The sequence below is a fragment of the Ambystoma mexicanum genome, chromosome 9, assembly GCF_040938575.1.
Source record: "Ambystoma mexicanum isolate Mex_15411 chromosome 9, UKY_AmexF1_1, whole genome shotgun sequence".
NCBI lineage: Eukaryota > Metazoa > Chordata > Amphibia > Caudata > Ambystomatidae > Ambystoma > Ambystoma mexicanum.
The window spans coordinates 1262045757-1262073637 of NC_090931.1; the positions used below are offsets into that span (position 1 = coordinate 1262045757).

A 27881-nucleotide genomic window follows, 5' to 3' on the forward strand; every position below is an offset into this window, starting at 1 on the left:
CACCTCAAACTCCACATTCTTGACCTTGGAGACATCCAATCTTCGTTTATATGAAAAACAAAGTGTTGTTGAAAAAAATCTTTGTTTGTACTCATTTTGAGCTTCCAAAATTAATCTCATAACTTCTTGATGATCCACCTCAACATAACCTGCCATCTCCAACCATCCCAGACACAAGTTAGTGGCAGGTTGGCAACCCTTTAATGACACAAAAGGAGAGACATTTGTGATAGAGTGAGGAGTCGTACAGTAGCTCCACACCAATTCTTAAGAACTTTCATCCACTCCAAACCCGAACTGAAAGCTAGTTGTATCCCCCCCTTGATGAATCTGTTGGCTCTCTCAACCAACCCATTGGCCCTGGGGTGATACAATGCTGTGCGAAGGTGTTTAATGCCAAACCTCCCTATGAACTCATTCATTCTATCAGAGCAAAATTGGACTCCGTTGTCTGTGATTATTTCTGTAGGGGAAGCCCTCCCTAAAAAATATGTCCTCAAAAAATGTTATCATTTCAGTGGTGGTGGCCGCCCTTAAGGCTTGCCACTCCAGCCATTTAGTATGAAAATCCACCATAACAACAACACATTTAAGTAACCTTTTCCCACAGTTCACTAGGCACCTGTACTGGAGAAAGTGGTGCCTCCCTTACCATTTTCCCTTTATCGCTCTTTTCACACTCCTTACATGACCGGACCCTTCTTTCAATTGCGTTATCCATGCCTGGCCACCAAAATGACTGTCTTAACAGTCTCTTGGTACCTCCCATGTCCAAATGACCTTGGTGGGCTAAATTTACCAACCGGACCCCGATGCCTAGAGGAGGCGCAATCTTTGATCCTCTCCTAAGTCTACACCCATCCTCGGATAGACTTAATTCTAGTTTCATCTCATAGTATCTGTCATAACACCTATCCAAGTTCTCTTTGCTGGGCCACCCCTCTGTTGTCCATTCCTTCACTTTGGTCACAGTGACATCCTCTCCGTCAGCCTCCAGCCACTCGCTCTTGTCCAAAGCACTACATGCAACCTCAGCGATGACCATATCCTGCTCTCTCGTCACATCAGTAATGTCTCCATCCCCCACAGGAAGTCTAGACAGGCAGTCAGCAACCACGTTTTCCCTACCAGGTACATGACTTATTCTAAAATAGTTACCCAGTAAACCTACCATCCATCTAGCAATTCTCTACGAACTCCTGGCTCAATCAGAACTGCTCATAAATTGGACAAGAGGTTTATGGTCCGTCTTTATCTGAAATTCCTGACCCCAAAGAAATAATTTAAAATGATGTATTGCTCAAAACACTGGTAGAGCTTCTCTCTCTATAATAGTTTTTTTCTGCTCCCCATAATGGTCTTAAAGGACTATTACATGTTCAATTTTTCCTGAATCAAGTTGAGCCAATGTGGCACCCAAACCTAACAGACTTATCTACTGAGAGCACGGTCCTCCTCCCAGACACAAACCCACCCAACGATGGAGCCTTAGAAATACCTTCATTAATGGCTCTAAAAGCTAATTGACATTCCTCAGACCATTTAAAATTGATCCCTTTCTTAAGGAGATTCCTCAATGGAGTGGAAATGGAAGCAAATTTGTTAACAAATTTGTGATAGAATTCTGCTAACCTCATAAAGGATCTTAATTGGTCTTTGTCAACCGGTGCTGGTGCTTTACAAATGCCCTCCACCAAATTACTCTTAGGTGAAACCCCTTGACTGGATATTTTGTGTACAAGGTATTCTACTTCCTTGACTCCAATCTTTCATTTAATCATTTGCACTGCGAGTCCTGCATCTCTCAACCTCTCCAAAATACATCTCAGCACCCTGTCATGTTCATTCTCACATTCAGCATATACCACAATGTTGTCCGTAAACACTGCCACACTTTTTAACCACCTCAAAACTTCCTCAATCACTTTTGGTTTTGGAAAACTGAAGCCAAACCAAAAGGCATGCGAAGGAACTTAAAAGTCCATTCAGGGGTGACAAATGTTAGGTGTTGACACTTTTTTCGACAGAGGTACTTGGTGGTAAGGAGCAGACAAGCCAATCACAGAGAACCATATGGGCTCTCCCAGAGTGACCAATGTCTCGGCTATAATGGGTAAGAGAAGTCTCTCAATAAGAATGTTCTTGTTCAATCCCCTGATATCCACACAGAGTCTCCGTTTTCCATTACTCTTAGTCACTAGAACCACAGGCAAAAGCCACTCCGTACCACCAATGCGTTCGATTACACCCTTCTGGATCAGATCACCCAATTATTCAAAGCTGCTGCCTGATGTTTAGAGGAGCAGGCCTCAATTTATGTATCACAGGTTGGGCTCTGCTTTTTAACTTAATGTCATGTTCAAAATCCTCAACTCTCCCAGTTTTTCTGTGAAGACGTCAGGAAACTCTCTTGTCGATCTGTCATCCATTTCTGCTATGGTTACTGGATATAAAGCACTTGCTTGAATCTGCACACCTAATTTCCTCTGCTCATTCCAACCAAGTAACGAGGCACCCTTTCTTGCCACAAGAATCAAACCTTGGAATTCTCCCACCAATTCAATGGCAGATTCTCTGTAACCACACGTCTGTACTGTGGCAGGATTTACCTCACCCACATCTTTGCCCAGACAGTTCCTCAAAGTGTCTTCAGATATGATGGTCCAAGGTGATGCTGAGTCAACCTTCATCTTTAAACATCACCCATCGACTGAACTCATCGACGGGTCCACTCTGTTCACCTGACACAGCCGAAATCTGAAAAACATGCCTCAGTGCTGTTTCCTGGACAGGTGATGCTACATTGTGTGCACTTGTGCCGGACCGACTTAGCCCATCACCGCCCTGTTCTCTCTGCTCCAACATATTAATCGAGAGCTCCCTGCACACATAGGCAAAGTGACCTTTGCATTTGCATTTAAAACACTCTGCAAACCTGGCAGGACAGCTGGGGAAGTTGGACACATGCTCGGGACTGCCGCACTTGTTGCATCTCTGGTTCCACCCTTCTCTTCTGGCCGTTGACGTAGTCGACCTCTTCCTTGGTCCGACTGCACACACAGCCTGCGACACCTGTTTGTCGACCTTCATTTCTTTTATATACTGTGTTGTTTGTTCAATGCTGCGGGCAAGTTCAATCGCTTGTTCCAAAGTAACATCTTTGGCCAACAACTTCTCTTGTACCCTCACACTGTTGGTACATCTTACCAACTGGTCTCTTATCAAGGAATCAGTTAATGTTTCAAAGTCACATGTGTGGCTTAAGGTTCTAAGAGACGCAATATATGATTCCACCAATTCTGAGCCCTCCTGAACACGTTGGAAGAACTTGTGGCGTTCGAACGTGACATTTTTCTTTGGTTCAAAATGTTCCTCGATCTGTTTGACAGCCACTGAATATTCATCTGCTTCATCTGCAATATGCCCACGACTCCTCGCAAGGCCATCAAATACACTGTGCCCTTCTGGCCCTAGATTGTGCAGTAGAAGAGCCTTCTTTCTTGCTGCACTGAATCTGTCTCCTCCAATGGCCACAACATAGTTTTCGAATATGCCCCTCCACTTGTCCCATCTAATGGGAGGGCGACTTGGTTCCGCTAGGAAAGGTGCAGGCGGTGGGATGGCTGCAGCCATCACCCCTCCCTCACTGGCTGACAGGGTGTATTAGTTGGGAATGCCTTGCGATTGTAAAGCGAGGAATCGCAATGGACACCAGTCTCTAAAGCGTCCTGCAGATTCTTTAGCAAAGCGCTGTAAATGTGGGACAATGGTGCTTCTTGGTAATCAACACAGGATTTATAGTGGGCACAAGTCTCCAATACGTCCTGCAGTCTCTCTAACAAATTGCTGCCATTGTGAGGTAACAATGTTTTCTCGTTCAGTTACTGGAACAGGGACGCTTTCCTCAATGTGTGTTGGTTGCTGGGTAAACGACGTCACAATGCCCAGCCTCCACTCAGTCTTCTGGTGCAGTTTCATAGGCATGCCACGCCCCTTTCACTCCTTCGCAGCACCGTAGCTGGGCCACTCCCCCTTAACTCTCAGGCGCGTGGCTGGAGACGGACCATGATGTCCGTTGTGGGGTCGGGGCCTCACGCAATTGCGCACCGTGACACCCGAGCCCCTACAGCCAAATCGCTCTTGCGCACCCCGCCTGCTATCCTCTCGCTCACACCTCCTGACCTGGAACGCACTGCGGGCGGGGTCGCGGTGCCTGCTGCCTAGTGTCCTCCTCTTCTCCGCTTCCTCTGCGATGGCTGCCGCAAGCATGCAGGTACCAGATTTCCAGCTCACTGCACGCCTGAAAGAGGATCCTCATCGCCAATGTTGAATTTGAGCAGACGCAGGAAGAGGTGTAAAAAGGACTTCATTAAGTTAACGCAGGCAGCAAGCACTGCTTGAACGGAAAACTCAGCTGACCAACTGATCACAGAACCCTAATGAGTTCTGGAACCAGAGTCAGATCTAAACAGTGCATGCAATAAAGAATGTAGAAACATCACAATACAATAACATGTTAAATATACTGGAATTCATAACCATTAAAAGAACATAGAAACCACTCTAAACCTAACAGAGGGCTGTATGGAGGAAGTAGAGTAGTAGTCACTATAGCGAGTAATTTTACTTACTCCTACATCCTGTCCCCTTGCCTCCATATTTAAGGGAGATTACAAAGCACCCTACCAAACACCAACTTGAGACTCATCATAAAGGCCCTGGTCCTATCTCACCTAGACAGAAAAACACCCTTCTTACCACCCAACCCACTATCACTTTAGGACACAGGAGAGAAATGTCCTCCATGCAGACAACCACATCATCAAAGATCAGTACAAATATGACCACATAGTGCCCATACTTTCTGACTGCTATTTGGCTGCCCCTACCAGCAGGCATCACCTTCAAAGTAAACTGCATTATGTATATAGCAGACACCATTAATAAATCACCAGGGCCATGGTAAAGGAATCTCTAACATATGAACAAATACAGGAAACAATCAACAGATTTCTGGAACTTGAACAGAGGTACAGTGTCACAGAAAATAACATCACATTTCAAAGGAAGGTTTCTAACGTCAGACACACACAGGAAAATTGATTACTCCAGACTAGCATGTGCATTTTATGCTTTCCAGAAGAGGATCTATGTCTTTACTGCTTCAGCATTCACTTTGCCACACATTCACATTTACCTCTTCACACATTTACTTATTCTGCATGGGGAGACTTCTGTACCTTGCTTCTTTTCTAACCCATATTCTTCCTCCTCCTCACGTGGTCCCAACAGCGCCACCCCCTCCTCACTGTGATCCATTAGCTAACTCTGCTCCTTGACCCTCTGCCTCCCCTTCCTCCAATTTCATCTGTTTGCAACCAAAACTGGAACAGAGAAGAATTGAATATTGTTTTTCCCTAGAAGCATACCTTGTTAGATCTACTATGTATAAACCATTTAAATCTGTGCCACTGATAAAAAGAACAAACCTTTACTAAATCCACACTTTATTAAGTGTGTGTATGTTTTATTGTATTCTGTTTTGATTTACATTTGTAAGAAACTGTTTAACTATTAAATACTTTTTTTTTAAAGAATATAGTTGCTCAGTGCAGTATTGCTTCCAACAACTGCAATGTATTTTCAGAAGAATCACTAGACCTGCAAAGAAAAGGGAGGGGTAGCTGTATACTTTAATCTCTATTTTGTCTACTGAAATACCCCGTTTTGAGTATCCGCCACCTATAACAAAAATCGAGGGGTCGCCCTTTATATTTTTGAAAACAAAGCAGGGGTGATACATGTTGCTACCGGAGGAGGATGTTGTATAGAGCAAGGTGACTTACCTCCATCATTATAATAACCGGAACCCCCCCCCCCGGGGTGAAAGATGAAGAACGATGCAACGAATTGCTGAGGGACATTGACTCCATTCATGGTACATTAGTAGGTAGAGCTTGTAACATAACCAGGGAAGCCCTAGAGACATACAAGGTCATTTGGCTCCCCATCCTTCCTCCAACTTTAAAATTGCCAATTAAGGGGTGAGACTCCTTTTATTACCCAAGTAACAGGAGGGTTAAAGCAGCAGTAACGGAGACAAGGCTACACCGACAAAGGGATATGGACCACGAGAGAACTCAGAATTTGGGGGCTGCACATGAGACCCACAGGACTGAAAGCGTATGGCAGGAGGGTCATCTGGCAATCCCCTCTGGTTAATGTGCAGTCTCCAGAGGCCATAGGTGAGCACTAACGCTGGGAGGAGATACAACAGTGATTACCACTGGACGGAGTGGCGAATATTATCCCGACGACTTAGTGAATCAACAGCAAGCCGTCAGATAGGTGATCTATCCCAAAAGAAGCACATGTCGAGTGCTAAAGGGAGAGGACGCATCAAAGGCACTCCGGCACCCCCTAAGGTGAGTACTCAAAGGACAGAGGGGACAATTACAGGGTGCTGGCAGTCAGAAGGGATAGACACGCCCGGCTAGACTCACTCCCCAATTACATGGTCACCACACAAAGCAAGGAAAGAATACAGAGATCCGATGGCAATTACCAAAGAAGAATTATTCCAATGCCTAGCCGAGCATCAACAGCGCCTAAAGTAAACGCTTCAGGATTCTTTTCAAGGACAGATCGTTGCAGTTAGATCAGACATTAAAAGTGCTGTGTTCAAAATTAAAGGGGAAATCTCAAAACTAGCAGAGCGAGTTGATGATACAGAACAAGCTTTACAGGAACTGGCAGAAGACTCGAGAAAAAATGATGAAAGTCTGGAGCAGCCAGCACAGATGATGCACAATCTAGAAATCCAGTGCGAAGACCTCCAGAATCGATCAAGGCGGTCCAATATACGCATTAAAAATGTCCCAGAGTAAATCGCAGACAAAGACCTTAAGCATGCAATACAAACTCTTTGCGCAGATCTGCTGTTGGCGATCCCATAGGATGATATACTTTTGGATCGAATACACAGGGTGGACCCCCCCCCTCCCCTAGGAAAGAACCTGGGCACCCAGTACGTTTTGGCTGCATTCACATCTTATGGGCAGAAGGAAGGAGTCCTTGGGGGCAGCACGGACAGGGACATCCTTAACCATCAATGAATAAGAAGAACTCCTCGACTGGATGTTCCTCCAACGTATTCCACATCTTTGACATGTAATGTCCACAGCTGTGCACTTCGGAAACTTTTTCAGCAGAGGGCGTCCTGCGTTGATGGTGTCGGGTGATGTCCCTCAAAGGCCTCCCATAGGGTCCTGGGGTCCGATGCGGTCTCCGTATTTTGCTCGAAGTATGTGTTGGTGGCCTCTTGGAGCCTATCCACTATCTCCGGGTCGCCCAGATAGTAGCTGTTCAGGCGCCAACTCGGTGGGGGAAGCGGCCTGGATGTTGTGAGTTTTAGCTCCAGCGGGGAGCGGTCGGAGATACCCCTGGGAAGCAGGTTTATTTCTTGTGCCCTATGCAGGTCAGTTGATGGGATGAAGAAATAATCTAGTCTGGAGAGCGAGGCGTGTGCCCCCGAGTGGAAAGAGTATTCTCTAGTGTTGGGGTGGAGATCTCTCCATATATCGCACAGGCCCAGTGCATTCATAAATGTGGCATGTCTAGTAGGTACGTTGGGATTTCTACCACGTAAATGTGAACGGTCCAGGGTTGTATTCATGACTTCTTTGAAGTCTCCCCCCAGTACCAGGTGTCATTTGTGATCAGCGTCGCAATATCACTGAGTAGTGGCGCTAGCAGGGTTGGCGATGCATAGGTGGCTAGTAGAGCGATAGAGAAATCCCATAGCGTGCCTGTCGCATATACATATCTGCCGCCGGTGTCTTGGGTCACTGTGTTCAGGTAGAAGGAGAGGTTTTTGTGTATCAGGATCATGACGCCCCTTGAACCCATAGTGAAGCCTGTGTGGAGTGCTAACCTATAGTTTGTACGTTTGAATAGGGTACATTCTGTGCCCGCGAGGTGGGTCTTGGACAGAAACACTATGTCTGATGCGTGTCTGTTTAGAAATTGCCGTACCAAGCGGCGCTTGACTGCGTTGCAGAGGCTGTTGACATTCCATGTCATGAGCCTGAGCGTTCTGGAAACGTTGGTGGTGTTGCTATGTAATGCCATGTTTGCCTGTGGCTGTAAAGGCGTGTGCTGCTATCGACGGCGTTACGCGCTGGACGAGTTTATGCCCGTGAGTTATTACCATCTTGCCTGGCATTGGTATGCTATGTGCTTGACTGGCCCCTACTTAACTAAACTTAACAAACCCTCTACCCCCCACCCTATACTCCTCCCAACTAGAAGCATCCCCAATTGCATTTTTGAACTGTTTTGCTTAAACCTAAAGATCAATAATAATCACCAATTACATTCTTTTTAATGAAAAAGGTGATATCTGCAAATAAAACCAACCTCATAATGAGTGCCTAAGTCTTTCTGAATATATTCCCATTTTCCCTGCTGGAGCACATCCTGCCATGCATCCTTCTTTCACTTCACCTATGCCTAGTGTACTGTGGTCCACAGATGCCCTTGTCCTTCTATATTGTCTTTATACATTAGATGTCTCAACCTAACATGGTTCTCTTCACTCTGGACGATTCCTCCCGGTCTCCCAAATTTCCCCAATTCCATATGTCCTGCTGTCCATGACCAATCGCTCTTAAAAGTCCTTATGGACTAGGAGTCCCCTCAACTTCTCTCACTCCAAGGCACAGCAGTGATGGAACGGAATGACACAACAGGGTTCTTGGGGGAGGTTTATAAATAACTCAGATACAACACATCAGAACAGTGTCTACAATTTTGGGGGATGAGATGATGCCAAGATCATGTGCGAATGAGGGATAACACACAAGGCAGGGCTATGGGGAGTGAAAGCAGTGAAATGTAACACTGGCAAAGAGAGCAATTGCTGCTTTAAAGGAGTACACATGTTTACTATGTAGCCAGGTATCATCATCAGAGGCCCAAGTTCCCACACCATTTGATAGGCATTGTCATGTGCCCGAGTACTCACAGCAGTTGGCAGGTACAAACATTTTCTACTCACCTACTCCAATGATATAAGAGATATTGCTATGAGATACCAGTTGTTGCCATCACATACACAGGTATTTGCACATTTCCCCAGACACTTCCACCATATACACATTTACACACAATTGGCAAATATTGCCGGCAAATACTCAAGTGCTTACACCATTTGAAAGTTATTGTATTACCATAGTCTTACATCATTTGCTAGTTTTTCCAAACATATTCTCAGGTACTTGCACCATATGTCTGGATTTGCCATCATAAATCCATGTTCTCGCACAATATGCCAGGTGTTGCCATCAAATGATAACATACTCGCACAATGTGCCTAGTACCAACGCCAAATGTCAGGTAAAATATGCTAGAATTGCTGTCAATTTCGGCATTTGTCTTCTATTGCCAGGTACTCACACGATTGTCATCATATGCTTCGATAGCCACCCCCTTCAACAGGAATAAACAATAGATGTGAAGTACAAGCTTCTGTAATTGACACTATCAACAATGCGATCCTCCTCTAAAATCTGAAAAGGGGTTTTGCAGTCCGAGTTCCTGCCCTAGCTCAAATTCACTACAGCGAATTGCTCCCAACTAATCAAACTGTGCGAGTACCAGAGTCTTAAAGTCAAAGTCTGTAAATCATGCATACTATCTCCCCTATCTAACATTTACTTTTGACCCTCGGTGAAAACTGTGACGAAGCAGGACATTTGATCCCTCTCCCCAAGAGTAAGCCACCCCCTTTGGGACTAGCAAGGTGATCCAGCTAAGCTGAACAACGCATAGGGGTCAGTGTAAGCAGCATCCCACTGGGGGATTCCCCTCCCCTTTAGAGGACAGGCAATCCCTTATTAGGGATACGAGTTCTCCCCTCCTTTTCTCCGTAATCTAATAGTTTTGTTGGTTACATGAGAGTTAACTTGAATAATAATTTACCACTTCCTACACCAATGGCTGGTATCGTTTCTGACCCTTTTCAGGCACCGTCCTCAACTCAGACTGGACAGTGGGAGATAAGCCCATCCCCTTGTTGTGTGGTGGATAAAGACCCAATAAGTCTTGGGGCTGGGAACGAGAGAACCCCACAGAGCTGTGTGAGGGGTCAGAAATGTGAGGTAGTCAACTTTATAAAGCGTTTTCAACTTCTGCCATATTATTAAATAAAACAGGCTGAATGAACGCCTCACTATCCCAACTCGAACAAGGATTTCCCTGCCTGAAGTAAACTAAAGGGAACAGTCTTGCCAAGGGATATCTAACCCTCACACTTATGCAACAAAGAAAAAAGGTATTATATGGCAATTCAATTCAACAAATATGTAGCATATAACCTGGTTCACAGTATGATCAATGTGTCTTGACATGGACTGAGCGAACGCCCCTTCCCCAGATCCAAACAAGGGTTTTGTCCACAGTGTAAAGGAAAAACAAGGAAATACGATTTTACACAAAGTTCAGTTGTTTCAATTAAGTATCTTGTCAAAGTCAAAAGCTCTCACTTCTCTTGGAATAAGAACTCTTTCACATCATTGGCAACAACAAATAGTTTGGTAAGAATGGTCTGCTCTAAGAAGAACTGCAGGAAGAATTTTAACCTTTCTTCAATCAGCTTTCACAATTCTTCCCCAAATGCCACAACTCAATATGTTGTTTTCCAATAGTACTACTCTTCAGCACTTGAACCTTCTACTACCTGGCGTAACCTTTCACCAGATTTCTTCTGGGCAATCACCTCTTGCCTTACAGTTTTACTCGCAAGCCAGTCTACTTCTTCAGAACCAAAACACATAAGTGCTTCAATGGTAACTTTCAGAGTAGAATAACAACAACTTCAATGGTATTCTTTAGCATAAACATGGTAGCAGCTTTCAGGGAATGGAACATTCACATTGATCCTTATCAGGACCTATCCACAAACTATGCTCAGGTTCCTCTGGATAATCACCTCCAGAAGGGCAGCCTGTTTGCCACCTTTCCTTCCCTTCTGCAGGTCTGCAACAGTTCAGTATTTGTAACAGTTATTAGCTTGCCTTGGGTGTGAGGTCAGGGTGTCACCACCTGCACCTCGCCTTCCCACAGCTTCATGGAGACCCGCTACTTTGCCTCGCTGGGACCTTTCTGGTACACCGTCTCAGCATCCCGTTCTCCTCCTGTCCTCCCAAGCTTCTGGTGTTGCTGTCTTCATGTTCCAATCAGCAATCCCAGCTCGCTCATACTTACTGGCAGAATCACACCTTTTATACCTGAAGTGATTGTCAAGTGGAGTCAGGTGTAAATGGTTTGGTTTGATTGCCTGACCAAGCCAGACTCCATCAGTGGGACAGTATGCTGGTGTTACATGGTAGGCCTGACTGTGTATCCCTATGTTATTTATATGGGTAATTCTGCATTGCTCCCAGTTGGCTCTTCTTCATCCAAGTACTTAGTGGAAATGGGCAGGGGGAGATGGGGTGTGCTTGGAAATACCCCATTAAGGCTGAGGGAGAGTGGGTTGGTGTATAATTGGGAAAAGGGGAATACTATGTCTTGCCTTTGAGTACTCTCCTCCCAATCCCCAGTGACCCTCTACTCAGGTGATCCTTACTCGTTTGTCCAGCCCCCAAGGTCAGGATCCCAGAGCGATGGCCCATCCCCAGCCACCTAAATGGAAGGTCCCGGGGGAGTAGGTGGGAGAATACCATCAGGTTTCTCACAGGACACCCAACAAATCACAGTAATACAAGAAATAATCATCTATTTAAACATCCATTTCACATAATAATAATTATAATAATTAAAAAAATCATCCACACGACACGCAAGTTACGAGAGTGTGTGTGAGTGTGTGTGGACATTGGTACAGACCTCTGGATTTATATTGGAAAAGTTGTTCAGTGAAAGCTCTTAACTACAGTAGAGTTTGTGCCGGTACTCGTTCTATTATATATTCAACAGATTCAGCTTCTCAAATATTTCTAAGCACAATAAGGATAACTTCATTTTAATCAAGAGAGTTGCAAACAGCCCCTAATTTACTTCATGCTATGTCACACAGATTAAGAAGTTGACTGGAAAAATCAAATGCCTTCTTGAAACAGGCAGTTAAGTGACAGAGTGTAATGCATGCACAGATTGAGACATGCGGTCTGCTGCAGGACGCCATGACCAAATAGAATGGGGGTAGATGGGGAAATGGATACTCTAATGGCAGCTGGGCATGGGGCACGAGAAGGCAGAAAGTGTTTTCACCCTTCCCAAAATAGGGTTCATCGCAGCATCTCCTGTTGAGAGGGAATAGGGGTGGGAAAACAGCTTGTAGCTGGGCTTGGGGTGAGGAAAGGGGATGGAGGTTTCAGGAGAGGACCAGTATATATTGATTATAAATCGAGTGGCTGATGGCAGACCTGGTTAAGACTTTTTATTATACCAGTGGTGCGTTTACAGCTCCAAATAATAGCTCTCAGAAACGTACTTTAAAAAAAACACTGGCATGCACTTTGACTGCAATGTTTGATGTTAAGGCTTGATAAAGCGAGATCAAAGGGTTCCCATGAAGAAGTGTTTTTGGGCGTGGAGGGGCGGGAACTGGGTGGGAATGGCCATATTGATAAGCATGGCCATGGGCAGTCAATGGGTGGGCAAATTACCAAACAACACCTTTCAAGCTGTGTGTCCCTCATCAAATGCCATTTCTCCTCATCTATACTTTAATGCAATAGTTTCGGCTTATAGGTGGCGCAAGCGCCGCATAATAGCCCAAACCGAAAAGGATCCTGACACAGAGGTCACTAACTGCAAGGCAGCTTTGTGGCATGTCAAAGAGCGCTATCAGCTAAGGGAAGGGGGAAAAGGCTACATGGAGCGAGACGGAGGAGACCAACTTCAAGGGTCAGATAGGTCAAAAAAAGAGACTGAGCGTAAAAAATCAGTTTGAGGAAGGGCAATGGTGCAGGATGCATAATGGTCGACAGACTAAAATTCAGTAGTGGAGTGTCAATAGGGTTGAACAGGATCGTCAGGATCAGTTTGTTAGCTTGACATGAAACCATTAACTTGGGGGTGGAGGTCGAAATGATTACAGCAAAATGGAGAGAGCATCTACTTTCAATGGCACAAGTTAAGTCCACGGATTAAGAAAATAATGCTCTGGAAATGTATTTTTGTGTCAAAATGTTGCAGATGGACACAGGTCGACTATTACAATCCCATAGTCCTCACTTAAGCAAAGATGTGTGATCTTGCGCTTATTGCTGAATCCTTCTGTACCTCAGTTCACTACACTGGCAACATTGGAAGGCGCAAAACAGTACCCGCTATAAGGACTTCAGTAAACACACAACATAAAAACTAAAGCACAGCACTTTCTGTTATTTCTTTCTTTTTGTGGCGGCACAGCGTGTATATAGTTACCAAAAATGTTGAATTTAAACAATTATTGACGTTTTGGGTCTTAATATTGTAGCATGGAAAACGAAAATGGACCCAAATGAACTAGGGGTAAGAGAAGGGGGCACAAGAAAATGCTTCCCTCATGGGATGTGATTTAGTTTAAGCACAGCCCTGCTGGCCAGTCTACATAGTTACTTTTTGGGCCTCAGCCCTGGAAGAGCATGACGGACTGCTGTGCTGCAAAACCATATACAGGCAGCTGTCAGGGATTCCCTTCGCCTAGGGGCCATGAGCCTAGCAACATATGGGAGGCAGAAAAACTGTATGAGTCATCACCCGATAACGTCCAGTCATGTAATACCCTATACACAGAGGATAGAGTAAGTTTGCCTACAGCGGCCTATGTTGATAAGGTCACCGTCACGGGCCATTTCAGGCCTTATTTATGACGGCATTGCATCTTTTGGCGTGTAAAGGTTGTGCCACAATGATGGCACTCAAGGAGCGAGTGAAGATAAGGAGTGGAAACAGGCAGACATTACAAGGCAAAACCCTAGAAGACACATGTGACAGGCAGAGTGAAATGATGTAAAACCAAAGCACTGAGCCATCCCATGAGAGGCAAAGGGAACACTGCGCGCCCAATCCTTGGAGACACTGAAGAGAAGTGGTAAGAGATGATAGGAGGTACACATGTCTGAGAAGCCAGTGCAGAGTCGAGAGGGAAGATGCAAGTCAGTGGAGCTCCAGATGTTACTTGGGATCAGAGTAAGATGCTGCGCAGCACATACACGCAGCATTAGGAGCATGTAGAGGCAACAAGCCTTCCAGCCTGCTGGCTGGAGCAGGGCTGAGAGCAAAACAACGAAACCGCTTGAGAAAATATTGAACCAGAGGCAGAACACTGAGGGGTAAAATTCCGGAAGCCCAGGAAGTTGAAAATTTGACCCATGAACCACAATACTTATCAGACACAGTAAAACAATGCTGCATTCTGGCAAATGGGAGGGGGTGGGGGGAATGCATTTCTTAAGTGTTAAAAGCCCAGAATCAACTCAGATAACTTGTTTCACCTGTGGGTGCTTCTGAGTCTATAGCATGAAGAAGTAGGGTTTTGTCCCTCCTGGTGGCCACTGTGTCTCAGATGTATACAGGACAGCTTCTTCAGGAATGATTCCCAGGTGGTGAAAATTCCATCACGGGAAAGATTCTATAATATAGTGCTTGCAGTGCTGATGGAATGGTTAGTATGGCCTGGAGGTTGCAAGGCCAGCAAAAGCTTCCAATAGCAGCCAGAATCAAGAGCCAGGAAGAGGAGGGGTGAAGAAAAACAGGTGCATGAAGAAAGGCTTGGATCAGGAAGCAGAATAAAGAGTGGGGAACATGAAGGAACAACAAAACACCTCCGAACACAGACGGGCAGGAGAAGGGGGGGGGACATCAAGACAGAAAGCATAAGGTAACGGACCGAAACACAGAATAGAATGTCTTGTAATAGAATGAGGAGAAACCTACCAGAGTTGGTTCTCAGCTGATTGCGCGGCTCATTTACACCGGAATTTGTCCATCAGTGTTGTGACGGCTGTGAAGTCACCCCTGCACACCTCGCATCCTCAATCCCCAGAAATATGTGAAGGCCTGAGATATCAAACGTAGCTTGAAGAGTGTGCACAGTTACCTTAACTAGAGAAAGAACTTCAAATGCTATAAAACGTCTCTCAAGATGTGAGCTAGGAAGGAGGAACATTTCGCACCCTTTGTTGGCAACTCTACCACAACAAGAAGTCATCCGAAACCGAAATGTAAAGTACCCAGGATAAACCAAAGAAAAGTGGAGCGAAGAGGAGTTCTGGGAAGTTAAGAGAAGGAAAGACAAGAAAACGAGATTTTAAGAACAGTAAGTTAAGAAAATGTACATACAACAGATTAGTTTAATGAGCGACCAGATATAGGGGGTGATGAGGCGTGGAACAGGAAAAGACCTCTGGGAAACACTCACTGCAAGGGGGGTCGGATGTGATCCCGTCGAGGACAGGGTCATGCTTGCTAATGTTGGATGAGGCAAGGAGATTGGAGGGGGAGCCAACTATGTGTAAAGCAGCCAAGAGATTTAAGAGTATGAGAATCGAGGAGAGCCAAATGTGAGCGTCGTTTTCATGAAGTGCCTACAAAAGAACCCAAATTGGAGGAGTTTGCAGAGTCTGCTAGCCACCAGGTAAGTAGCAATGCGCCTGAGCACTTCATGCAAAGATATCTTGGAGTAGTGTAGGAAGAGAAACAAACCATTAGTTAACAGAGTTGTTGAGGTTTGCAAAGGTTGCATTTAGGAAACATATGATAGTTGCTATGTCACACCAAGCAGGAATGGTTCCAAATGAAAGATTGAGGTAAAAACAAGAGGAGTGGTTGAAGCAGTAAAGAGGTGCTAGGAGTTTGGCTGTCTTTGTTTAAAATAGGTCCAACGGAGCACATGATGGGTTAACCACATAGAAGTAGTAGAAGAGAACACAAGTAGAGAGGAAGGTATGAAAGGGATGGTAGCGAAAGTGAGGGTAGTGAGAATATCCTTTTTCGGAGATTTTAGTGGAGAAATAAAAAGTAAAGTTGCTGGCTGAGAATAGAGAGGAGGGAGTTGGGGCGGCCATTGAGTGGTGGGGAGGGGAATTTTTGCAGAGCCGGGAGTGAAGAGAGGGGTAATAACGAAGGAGTGGTTGTATAATAACGTGGGAATGGTATTATATTAACAGAGGAATGGTGATATAATAGCAGGGCTTTGATGAGTCCACGCACTTTAGAGGGAAAGAAGGGATGCTTTGTAGGAGGCCATAAAAGCAGTAGAGCCGTCAGCTGGCGGTTGTGGTGGGAGGATAGCCTCAGGAGGATAGCTCAGCGGCAACGTGCTCGTCTTGGAAGCAAGACGACACGGAGCAACACAGGTTCGATACCGGGTCCGCGCTTAGAAACCTCTGGGTAATAAGCGCGTTATAAATAACCTATCATATATTATCATATTCAAGGCTGTGGGCATGGGTAATAGGGATGAACGAGAAAGCAGGATAGTGGTGTTCAAAGGGCAAGTCATGTGCAGAGTAAAAGTCCATAAAGGCTTTGGGATGTAGAAGTCTGAATCAAGTTTGAATTCAGATTTACTAACGAGGATCTAGGAGGGAGGAGGATAGTAGTGTGTGAAGAAAAAGATCACTTACACTGTGGAAGAGAGTTCAAAGGGTCCTTAAGCTCGCAGAACAGACAAATTAACTGCCAAACTGCCACAACAAGGCATTGTGGAATTCTGGAGCCGGGTGATAGAATGCATCGTCACATCTTAGTACATGTTTATTGGTGCCCGGTCCCCTTTTCCCGTTTATATAAAACTGGATATAAGTTGAAAATCGACATGCATGTGCTTTTTGGAGCAGCTAAAAAAGAAAATAGCTTGAAATCCAACAGGAAGGTGTATAATGTATCTGTTTATGAGTCTGCTCTACGGTTGCTGACTGTTCATTTACCCAGCACAATGGCAGAACTACTCGGTGCATATGAATATTGATGAAGATCCCAAGATGGAAAAAACACACCTTCAGAGGAGTCTGGTAGCAGTCCTTCTTCTCATACATACATGCTTCTAAGGTTTGCTTCCCCCAGGAGCCATCAGTGACTAACAAGCTCATATGTGATCAGAGACACGAGTCTAAGGTGCCTGATTCATGGACGTATTTTATAATGGCACAATCCCAAAGGAAAATGTTCCATGAATCAGGCCCTAAATGTTAGGACTGTTGCTATGTCGGAGAATATTAACTAGTTCAAAAGACCAACAAACGATTGGATCCCAAAATAAGCTAACTTGTTTTTAACACTCGGTGCCAATCGCCTTATGGCACACAATGAAAAGAAGCACTGCACCTTACCTCAGGAAGGCTGTGTGTTTTCTGAAACTGTGACACAGAATAGCTCCGGATGTAGTCACCCATCTCCTCTCTTGTTTCGATGGCACGCTTCACAAGCCACTAAAAAATAAATAAATGACATCAGGACAGGAGAGAATTCTAAATTCAAAGTACGTTTCCCTTCAAAAAGAATTACGCATATCTTTCAGATTCAAACATCCTTCGGTAAGATGCTAACGAAGGTGTCAAACAATTTAGCGGCTGACATGTTCTGCGTTGCTTTGACTCAAGCATTCATTCTTATAAACAAGCACCATGTTTTTGGACAACGACCCTCTATCATATCGTGCAGTGGAGTGTATTTTTAAGTACATGCTTTGCTCCCGTTGCATGCAAAAATGATGGCATGTGATTGCCTGCGCAAATATTCCCCCTTTACCCTACTTAACCCCCAGTACACCACGACATCCCTGTCCATTACCCACCAGCATTGGAGGATGAAACGGAATGCCTCTGGCAGGGTTTTAACTAGTAGCATTCACAAGCCAGCATTTTTCCCAATGCAAAGGTAAGGAGTCAAATTGATACAGCAGGCAGTTTTAATACAGTGGGTCACATAACACTATCTGAACATTTTCTCAAAACTCTTTTATTGTTTTCAATCACCAAACAAAGTTCGAGTAATTAATCAACAGGATATGTAAGTGCATACATTCATCAAGAAACAAGAGGGTTGTATACGGACGACATACAATCCTGGATAAGTTCATTAATGAGTTAAATCATCACGATTAGGTAGCATCAGTAGGTTGTGCTTGATGCAGAACCGATATTTGCTAAGATGAGCTTTGGGATATTCTTTCATTTTTAGTTTTGAATATTATTTGGTGCCAAACTGCCTCCTATAAACCAAAATCTTTGCACTGGAGAACAAATAGGAGGGGGTTGCGATGTGAGGAGTGACACCCAGCTTGTGGGTGTTTTTGGTTATTTACCTACACAATGACTACCCATGGGCATAATAAGCCCTATGGCCTTTCCTACACACGATCTGCCTCTACCTGCACAAAAAATACATTCTCTGGGATCTTTGAGATATCTCTATCAAGCAGTAACATCAAACGTTGGCCTGCCAGGGTTATTTCTGAATAGTCTGCTGAGAGTTAATGGCTTAATTGCAGCTGGCAAATGTGCTACTGTTGTAAAGAAAAAGTCTTAACCGAGTGTGCCTTTAGCCACTTGTTTAAGCAGTGCATTTCCTCACATCTCAAGTCATGTTAAAAACACGCATTTGCAAAGCCAACAGTTTTGGTATTAGGTTATTACCAGGCACTGCTGTTATAGCCAAGGTGCTCACAACATTTTCTAGCTTTTGCATTCTTATTGCTAGGTGGCTAGGTAGTAACATTATGAGAGTGTCTGGCAAATGACTGTCCCATGCTTACACAAAAGACAAATATGGTGGCTTTACCAATGCTGGTTGTTGGAGCGGGTCAGTTATGTGAGCCATCTCTCACGAGACAGAGGAGATTTTTCTACAGGACATTTCATCAAGCAGCCTATCCACTTCAGTGCCTAGGCACACACAGACAAAAGGAGCCATTTCGCTACTGTGAAGTATACCTAATATGTATGTAACTAGCAAACTCAACTTCTATTAACACCCCCTCCCTAATCCCCCCCAATCACCTTAACCACACGCTTATATCAGACAGGCCAGATGTACAAAGTATGCTTCCATTCCTACGCACCAAAGGCTGCTGGTAGGAACCGGGTGGGGGGGGGGGGGGGAGAGGGAAGGTGTGGGGGTGTGCGTGTGGGGGTGTGCGTGTGGGTGTGGGGGTGTGTGTTTGGGTGTGTGTGTGTGTATATATAGATATATATATATATATATATACATACCTGAATACCGGTTGTAAAATCAATCAATTCATTTTAATAATTCAAAGAAAGCGCCTCGGCTGACAGTCTCTATGCACTCCGTATCCTCAATGCAAGTCTGAGAGGGTTACCAATTTGAAAAAACATTGCCATGAGTTCAAGGGTATACAAGCACAGTGGGGGCACACCCATGCATGTTCCCCATCCTGCGTCCTTCACTCCCTCATACACCTTGTTTAACTGTTACCGCATCACCTCTCCTCCCCTCCCCTCCCCAGTTCAGCAGTCATCCCCTCCCCTCCTCACAGGGGCTTCAAGTCTGTTGAAGAGTGAAACTCATTTAACAGCTGACTCCAATCCACCACCACCCCATCTTCCAACATCTGGTTTCGGGTCCTCTTTAGGATCTCTAGTTCTGCCATCCCCCACCTATGGATGTCTCCCATCCACTGTCTTAAGGATGGACCCTGGGGCTTCTTCAATGCTATAGCCACTCTCCTTTTGGCCAGTACTAGCATAAATTGGGCTAGCCGCCTCCGCGTTTTGTGGCGTTTCCCACTCGGCAGTAATCCCTGTAAACATACTTTTGGGACACATTCAAAACTGGAGCCCAGTAGGCCATTAATTCTTGATACTACTGCCTGCCAGAAGTCTGCAACCACTGAGCACCCCCACAACATGTGCCAGATCCTGCACTCAAAGTATTGTTCATTGCGCATAGTTTCACAGTGGTTATATATACTGCATGTAGGACATTAAATTGTATCCATTGAAATCTAGCATTTCTCGAGGTCTTCCAGATCTGTTCCCACATTGTCGCCCAGTCTGTTTAGGGGATCTGTTCCCCTGCGTGTCTCTCCCACTTGGCCTAAACTGCTAGCTCCTCCCCCAGCTCACCTATTGACTGATAAATCCTAGAGATTCTGGCTCGCCACCCCCCCCCCCCCCCCTCTTCCATTAATGGATTTGTAGCGGGTTCCTCTAGCCTAAAACCTGCCCCCTAGAAATCCTATATCGCTGTCTATATTTGTCAAATGGCATCACTTTACCTCCTTCAAACAAGGTCCCTACCGTAGTGCAACCATTCTCCACCAGTCCTGAGAACCCCATTCTCCGTACTGCCGACCAGAGCCAAGAGTACACGCTCCACGGTAAGTTTGCACTATAGCGTCCCAGTACCTGTTTACTTCTCAAATGTTTCTTCCAGATTTCCTATACCACCTAGTAAACATTCGTATTCCCCTTCCGCCGCCAACCCCCGCCCCCACAATGGCTCCCCACAGTAATTCCACTCCCCTTCGATGAGCTGGGAGACTCCCCAGCAACCCAGTCAGCAGCCCCCCTCGAAATCGCCCACTTTAACACCGCCTGGGCTGCCATTAAATATTGCTCATAGTTTGGTAGGTTGAGACCCCCTTCTTGACATGGAAATCATAGCATTGCCAGCGAGACTCTCCCCCCCCCGAATTCTACAATAGCTCCCCAACTCATTCATCTAACATCTTGAAGAAGACTTTCTTAATGGTATATGGGATGTTGGTAAAATAATAGAGGAGTCTTGGGAGAATTACCATTTTGCATAAAGATACACTGCCCATCAGCGATAGCGGTAACGTCTTCCAGTGCCCTATCCCCGAGAGTGCTCTGCCTGTATTGGATACAAAAGTTTCTTCGATACTGCGAAAAATCTGGATACCCAAATACCGAAATGAGTCCCCCTCCTTTACGAGTCCCCAGTCCGGGAGGGTCGTCGGATCCTGATCGCGGATACCCCCTAATGTAAACAACACCGATTTTTCTATATTGATGCAAAATAAGGCAATTAAAATCTCCTCCCCATATAAACAATCCCTCACGATACCGTCCCAACAAGTGCATCACTGATGGGAATTAATCCCCATCATCCACATTGGGAGCATAAGAATTGACCACATAAATGTCTCTACCTTCCAGCACACCTTGGAGTGCTACCGTTCTCCCGACCTCATCAGTGGCCACCTTGCCTATCTGTATGGGGATCCCCGCCGCCACCCAAATCAACACCCCTCTCGCGTATTGGAATACGATGTACCTACTACCGTCCCTCCCCACCATCTCTTAAGCAGGTCCAAATCTTTTCGTACCATGTGGGTTTCTTTTAACAGGGCCAGCAGTATTCCCCTGACATTTCAGAAACCCCCCTACACGTTGACATTTCAATGTTTTACCTAGACCTTGAGCATTCCAAGTCCCAATTTTCAAGCAGTCACCCCATTTCGGATACAGTTATCTCTACCTCTTTGTTTGTTGCCCATGCCCTTGCCACTCCCCCGTCCTGTTTATGCTGCTCCAATACATTCTACCTCCGTTACTTCAACCAACTAGGCAACTGTGCCCAACATGTCAGCACCCCCAAATTCCCCCCTTGTTCCTGCCCTTTCCCCCCAATTCCCTCCTCCCCTTTCCCCCAATTCCCTCGCCTTACACCCCACAGCCCCTTGGTAAACTCCTGTCTAGACCCCTCATCTTCCCCAAATGTCCTCCCAGCTCCTCCCCCATACACCTCAACAACCCTTCAACTCCCCCCACCTACATGTCCCCTCTTCCTTCCCCTGGACCTCCCCCAACCATATGTTCAACTAAACCAATTTCTTTGTGGAAGTCCCATAAATCCTTTCTGTTGCCACTTCATTGCCGCTACAAATTCTAAATGCGTCATATTTTCGGTCCCACCTCTCCAAGCTGGTCTCCTGTGCTGTATCTGACCATATTTAGTGTCTAACCACGACCAAGCTTCTTTGGCTGATTGCAAAAAGTATGAGCGCCCATCATCCAGTACCTTCAATTTTGCTGGGAAAAACATCATATATTTCAGGTTGTGTTATGGGAACTTCCTCTTCACTGAATCAAAGGATCGCCTCTGTTTCTGCACTTCCTATGTGAAATCAGGAAATATCAAGATCCTTGCGTTATCCTTCTGAATGCTGCCAAGTTTCCTCGTCTCGTGTAGGTTAACACCCCAGTCTCTAAAATGGAGTCTTTTTGCCACTATTGCTCGGGGTGGTGGGCGACCCGCTACTCTGTGTGCTCTCTCTACTGTGAATAACTTAGAGAGGCCATCTAAGATCAATTTTTCTACATATAGTTCGGTGCTCTCGCCTTATTACGTGCCAACACCCCAATCAACCGGATGTTGCATCTTCTTGAGCGCCCTTCTGCATCCTCTGCTCTGTCCTCGAGGACTCTTGTTGCTCTGATCAGGCCTCTGATTTGGTTCCTCATGGAGTCTACCACGTCCTCCAGGTCACTGACACGTTGTTCCGCTCCGGACACCCTATCATTTACTTACTTGAGATCAGCTCGCACCAGCAATACATCCACCCCCACCTCCTGTATTTTTGTTTCTAGCGCCTTCCCCTTATCTTGTATCACTGTTAGGTTTTCCAGTGTTATGCCGCCGGCCTCCGACGATGCACCTAGGTCGCCATCCTGTCTTTCCGGGGTCTGCTCAGTTGTTTTGGATTTCGCTCCAACATAAAACCTCCATTTTTTGTTGCCCCTTCACCATCGTTGTGATGCCACTGCAGGAGGTCTATTGGTGAAACAGGCGGCAGTGTGTAGGTCAGGGTGGCAGCACGATATTAAGTTCAATGCACAATACTGTTGCACTTGTGTGATGACAGGGGGCCTGACTGTTCCCTCTTCGATGCAATGCCGGAGCCCGTCAGTAAGATACCGGTATTAATATCGCCCCCTCCGGTAAGTCAATGGGTATCCTCGACCTAGAGCCACTGATTCCAGGGAGCCAGGTCACCCCTTGTTAATGCCCTGCTTCACGTTGGTCCAGCAATAAGGACCCACTCAACTCCACTGCTGCAAGATAGGTACTCCCACTCTCCCTCTGGCAGTCACTAGAGTAGCTCGGAATGAGGTTTGTGAGATCACTGTGCATTAGAGTAACTAAGCTGAGGAATAGTGCGGCAGAAAAGCACTGTGCAACACTAGTGGTGTTGGTCCTCTCACATTTGGCTGCTGCAATAGACCTTCATTGTTCCACTTTACCTTAGCAGCAGTCCTGTTCCTCCGTAGTGCGTGCGCAGTGGGGTCGGGTGTCTAGGTGATTCGATCTGTGGGATCGGCTCCCCCCGCCCATCGTGCTTGTGACTCCGACACCTGTAACAGCAGTGCAGAGTTTCACCTCTGATGGCCACTCTGATGCCGGGGCTGCTCCGCCCTGGTGAGTTAATCTATCCCGGTGTTCTCATCCACGGGCCTCAAAAGTGCTCCCAATGTGTGGGGTTCCTCCGCTGCAACCGAGGCTCCACCCCCAACAGTGCGCAGCCTGGCAGGGAGAGCCTGCTTTCTCTCACATCCCGGCTCCACTACCAGATATGCCTCTCCATTGCAACCGATCCCCTGCTGCTTAGTCTCCTGCCCGTGGCACTCTCCTCTCTTTCTCTGCCAGTAAGGCGGCTCGCACCACCCCCACTGCGACTTGATTGTCGCGCTCCTTGTCCCCGCTCCATTATTCGACAGGGAACTAATCAGGCTGCTGCTATCTTCCGCTGTCTTTCTATGCCCCTTCTACAGCCATTCGTAGCCTCAAAACAGGATATTTGACACGATTTCACAGGCCGCGAAGGAGCAGCGGTGGATTACGACTGCATCCACTCTCTGCTCGATAGCCGCTACATAAAAATCAATAATTGTGTAAAATAGAGTTCCTCACTCTGAAGGCTGAGGCCAAATATTTGCATATGGCAAAGCACATAACAAAAGCAACGGACTGTACATCAGAACTAGGCAAACCTCACCAGAGCTCCAGAAAAGATTGTGTTCCTCTTCAGAGCAGGCAGTATCAACACTAGTAGAGCTTCTCCCCGTGGCACAGCTCTACTAGTAACACAGATTGGAATACATCCATGCTTCTGCATGGATTCAAGCAAGGGTGAGGATCTTATGCATCTTTTGAATCCTATTTTTACTCCCCATTTTTTTGTGTGCCTTTTTGTAGGGTTAACAATGGCTTTCATGCCACCCATTATCACATCAATGCCCAGTACATCCATCCTCATTTTGAACTTTTCTGCTGCACTGACATAGTGAATCATCCCTCCTGGCTTATCTTACATTACACCACACTGGACTCAGAGTCCCATCCCTCTGCCTGCTTTTTCTCCATCTTATGTAATTCAAAACCTACTTTCTGACACTTGTTCTAGTGACCATTCCCTGTGGATCCATCAAAGGGCAACTCTTCTTTACCCTACACCTCTCCTCCCTGGGCAAACTCAATTCCTCCTTCAGCATTAATTATCACCTTTTTGATGACAATACTCAGATATTCTTCCCCTTCCTTAACTTCTGCAATCTCTGAATGCATAAACACTTGCCTAAATACCATCTTACACTGTATGGTTCTATGCTGCCTCATCTTCAAAGACCGAGATCCTCTTTCTCCCAGACTCCAATGCAACCCCACATTTTCCCCATCCCTGTCATCCGGACCCCCTCTGCCATGGCCTGCAACCTTGGGGTTCTCTTTGACGGTGACCTGAAGCTCTTCCAATTCACCACAACTGCATTTCACCTCCTAAATATTAGAAAGGTCTGCCCACACTAAACTCACCACTCAACTAAAAGTCTCATCTCCACTCAAAATGGACTGCTGTGCAAGTCTGATTTTTTGGTCTACCCTCTACTTTTTTGCTCCCATTAAAGTCCTCAACTTTGAGACATGCATCCTTTTCAGCCTACAAGCATATTCCCCCACCTCTTCAGTCACCACTCATCGCTCTGCAAGCAAAACTGTTCCCTTTAAATTTCTTCTACTAGTTTATAAATCCAACCATAGTCTTGCAGCTGCTACCTCGCTAACTGCATCTCACTGTACCTTTCCTCTTGAAATCTCTGCTATCTATAACCTATCTGCCTCTGTAACTGGTATAGTCTCTTGCACCACTCCTTTTCCGTACTTGTCCCAGGCCATTACAATGCTCACCACACAGACCATCGAATCCATCTCTTCAGATGCATTCTTCAAAACAAGTCTAGGAATACATCTGCTAGCTCTGCTGGATGGAGCCCCACCACCTTCCATCCAAACTAACCACCCAACCCGCCTCCACTTCATTCTGCCCTTAAATTCACTCTATGTACATTGAAAATATGTAAATACTGGCCTCAGCTCTCAATTTCCTCTGGTCCCGGTCACACGTTCCCACTCTTACTGCTTCATCACCAGATGTACCCAATTTAATTCAACAATACTTTTTTTTTTTTTTTAAAGGCACCTTAGCCAATGCCTTTTTTGACTGTTACTGCATATTTTTCAAGCTATTATTTTATTTTATTTATTGTGAAATCGGTTTATCCAGGTAAACCGTACACAAACAACAGATCAAATTGGAATATTTCATACATTTCCAAGCATAAACTTTACAATAGTAAAATCACAAAATCACAATCTGAACTGATCTATAAAACATTTATCCTAAATAATTGACTAAAAGTTTACATATTATCCCTTTATATGAACCACATTACTTTTATGTAGAAATTCAAGCACAGCAATTTTCAAGGGCACTACATTATCATTAGATAAGACAACCCAAAATTCGTAGGACGTCAGCCAATCCTCCCCATTTATGGACCATTATTGACCACACATTATGCAATGGTTGGCATTGCACCAAAAGATGATTTAGTGTTTGGATGGCCTCTACTTCGTTGCATTGATTTCAGCCTTTTTGTACGCCAGTAGATTCAGAGCGATTATAGAGAATGTCTCCAGTAGGAAGTAGATACAATCTGAATCGCAGAAATTGTGATCTCCAATATGCATCGAGGAATTTTTGTAAATAACAGGGGAGCGTGCCAAGTGGTTTGTCGAATTCCAGGAAGTAATTATGGTTTTTGCATAACCTATTAGTTTCTGTAGCTGCACACCAGTTTTTATTTCACCTCACTATGATTATTAATAAGTGTTGTAGCCATTTCCACCTATGCCAAGTAATATGTTCTCACTTTTAAGCAAATCATTCAAAATTGGACCAGATATCCCCTGGCCCAACTTATATTACTCAAGTCGCAAAACAGCAAATTGTCAAGAGGGTAGAAAATCAACCTGAAGCAACAATATGCCTCTGTTGATCCAACTCCTCCAACACAACATTCTATTATCAATTTGTAGGCCTGGATTCTGCCAGATGGAGGCCTCCCCGTACATGTAAAACCCTTGTCCACTATTCAAAATCAATGAAGTGACAGCATCCTTTGAAGATAATACCGTTTGTAAATTCACAACTTGTTTGGGTATCCTACCGAAAGAATACAGACTTTTAATTGGAAACGGTCTCATTTTGTATTTTTCAATCCGGGCCCAAAGTGGAGTCCCCAACACATTTGTAGAAAATTAAATAGCCAATTTGTTTGTCAAAAAACCTTTATAGTAATTATCCAGAACTGGGTAACCAAACCCTCCATCAGGAACAATTCGAATCATAAGATATCTTGGTAGAAGATATTTGATGTGATGATGGTGGGGGGATGAATCTTTTGAGTACCTACAAAGGAAGTATGGCCTACAAAAGCGGGAACAAAGTAGGTATAATTTGTTAAGAACATTGTTAATTGAAAGACGTAATATGATGATCACTCCTCTGATACAAAGACCCGAGAGATGTGATTTTATTGTGGCCACTCCCCATAAAGTCTCAAGTTTTTTAAAACTTTTTCCGGTGGGGAGTCATTCAGTCGATTCCTGTGATAACTTGAGACTTGCATGGTCTAATGAGTTAGGAGTAGATTGAAAGAATGGGAAAACATATGGAGAGTCCAGCAGAGAATTTTAGGACATCTTTATTGGACTCCAGATAGAATGTATAGATTTGGCCTGAGTGATAGTGATAAGTGTTGGGGTTGTTTGAAGGAAAGGGGCACCATGTTACATATGTTGTGGGATTGCACAAAGGTGAATAGCTATTGGAATGATGTTCTAGATAGGGTTGACATGGTGTGGAACATTGCTGTTCCAAGAACACCTTTGGCTGTACTTTTGAAATACCCAAATTGTGTTCGACATTTGGATTGTGTGACGTTGTGTTGGGTCACTAAAGTTCTTCTGGTGGTCGCTAGACAAATTTTGCGCATCTGCAAAAACAAGGAAAAAGCCATGCGTTGAAGAATGGCTAGTACACGTGCAGCTCCTTTCGCGTTTTCAGAAGATCAAATTTGGCAAATTGCATAGAGATGAAGATCATAATTAACAATGGAGTGTTTTTAATGAATTTTATGTTTAATATGTGGCCGGAGTTTGGTTGCTTATGTTTTATTTACTTAAGAGTGGGTGAAGGGGGGGGAGACTTAGGAGGGGCGGGGTTAGTGTTGTGTTATGTTGTGTGTCTTGTGTTGGTCTATGTATTATTGGTGTCTTTTACAATCCTGTATCAAAGTTCTGTTTAACATTCTAAAAATCGTGTTGATAGTCTTATTGTTTATGCAATCTGTTTTTGATTTTGTTATAAGTTTCATTCTGATTACCTATCCATTATTTTGTTGTATTGAAATGATTTGTTATCCTGAAATATAACTTTGTTGTTATTTAATTGTTCCTTAAAAGCTAAATAAAGAGGTAAAAAAAAAAGAAAAATCAACCTGAAGAATGTACACATTTTCCATTTTTACCAGCCGCTAATGGATGTCAATCGCAGTTAATAA

At 44.9% G+C, this 27881-nt stretch overlaps 1 protein-coding gene across 2 annotated transcripts in view; it reads right to left on the minus strand.

Moving 5' to 3' along the window:
• Positions 1 to 27881, minus strand: part of CCDC93 (coiled-coil domain containing 93) — a 2015088-nt gene that overhangs the window by 1844882 nt on the left and 142325 nt on the right. For both annotated transcript variants that reach the window (XM_069616593.1, XM_069616592.1), the window contains exon 5: positions 17325 to 17423. In XM_069616593.1, coding sequence (XP_069472694.1) covers positions 17325 to 17423 — 99 coding nt within the window. The remainder of the gene's footprint in view (positions 1 to 17324; positions 17424 to 27881) is intronic.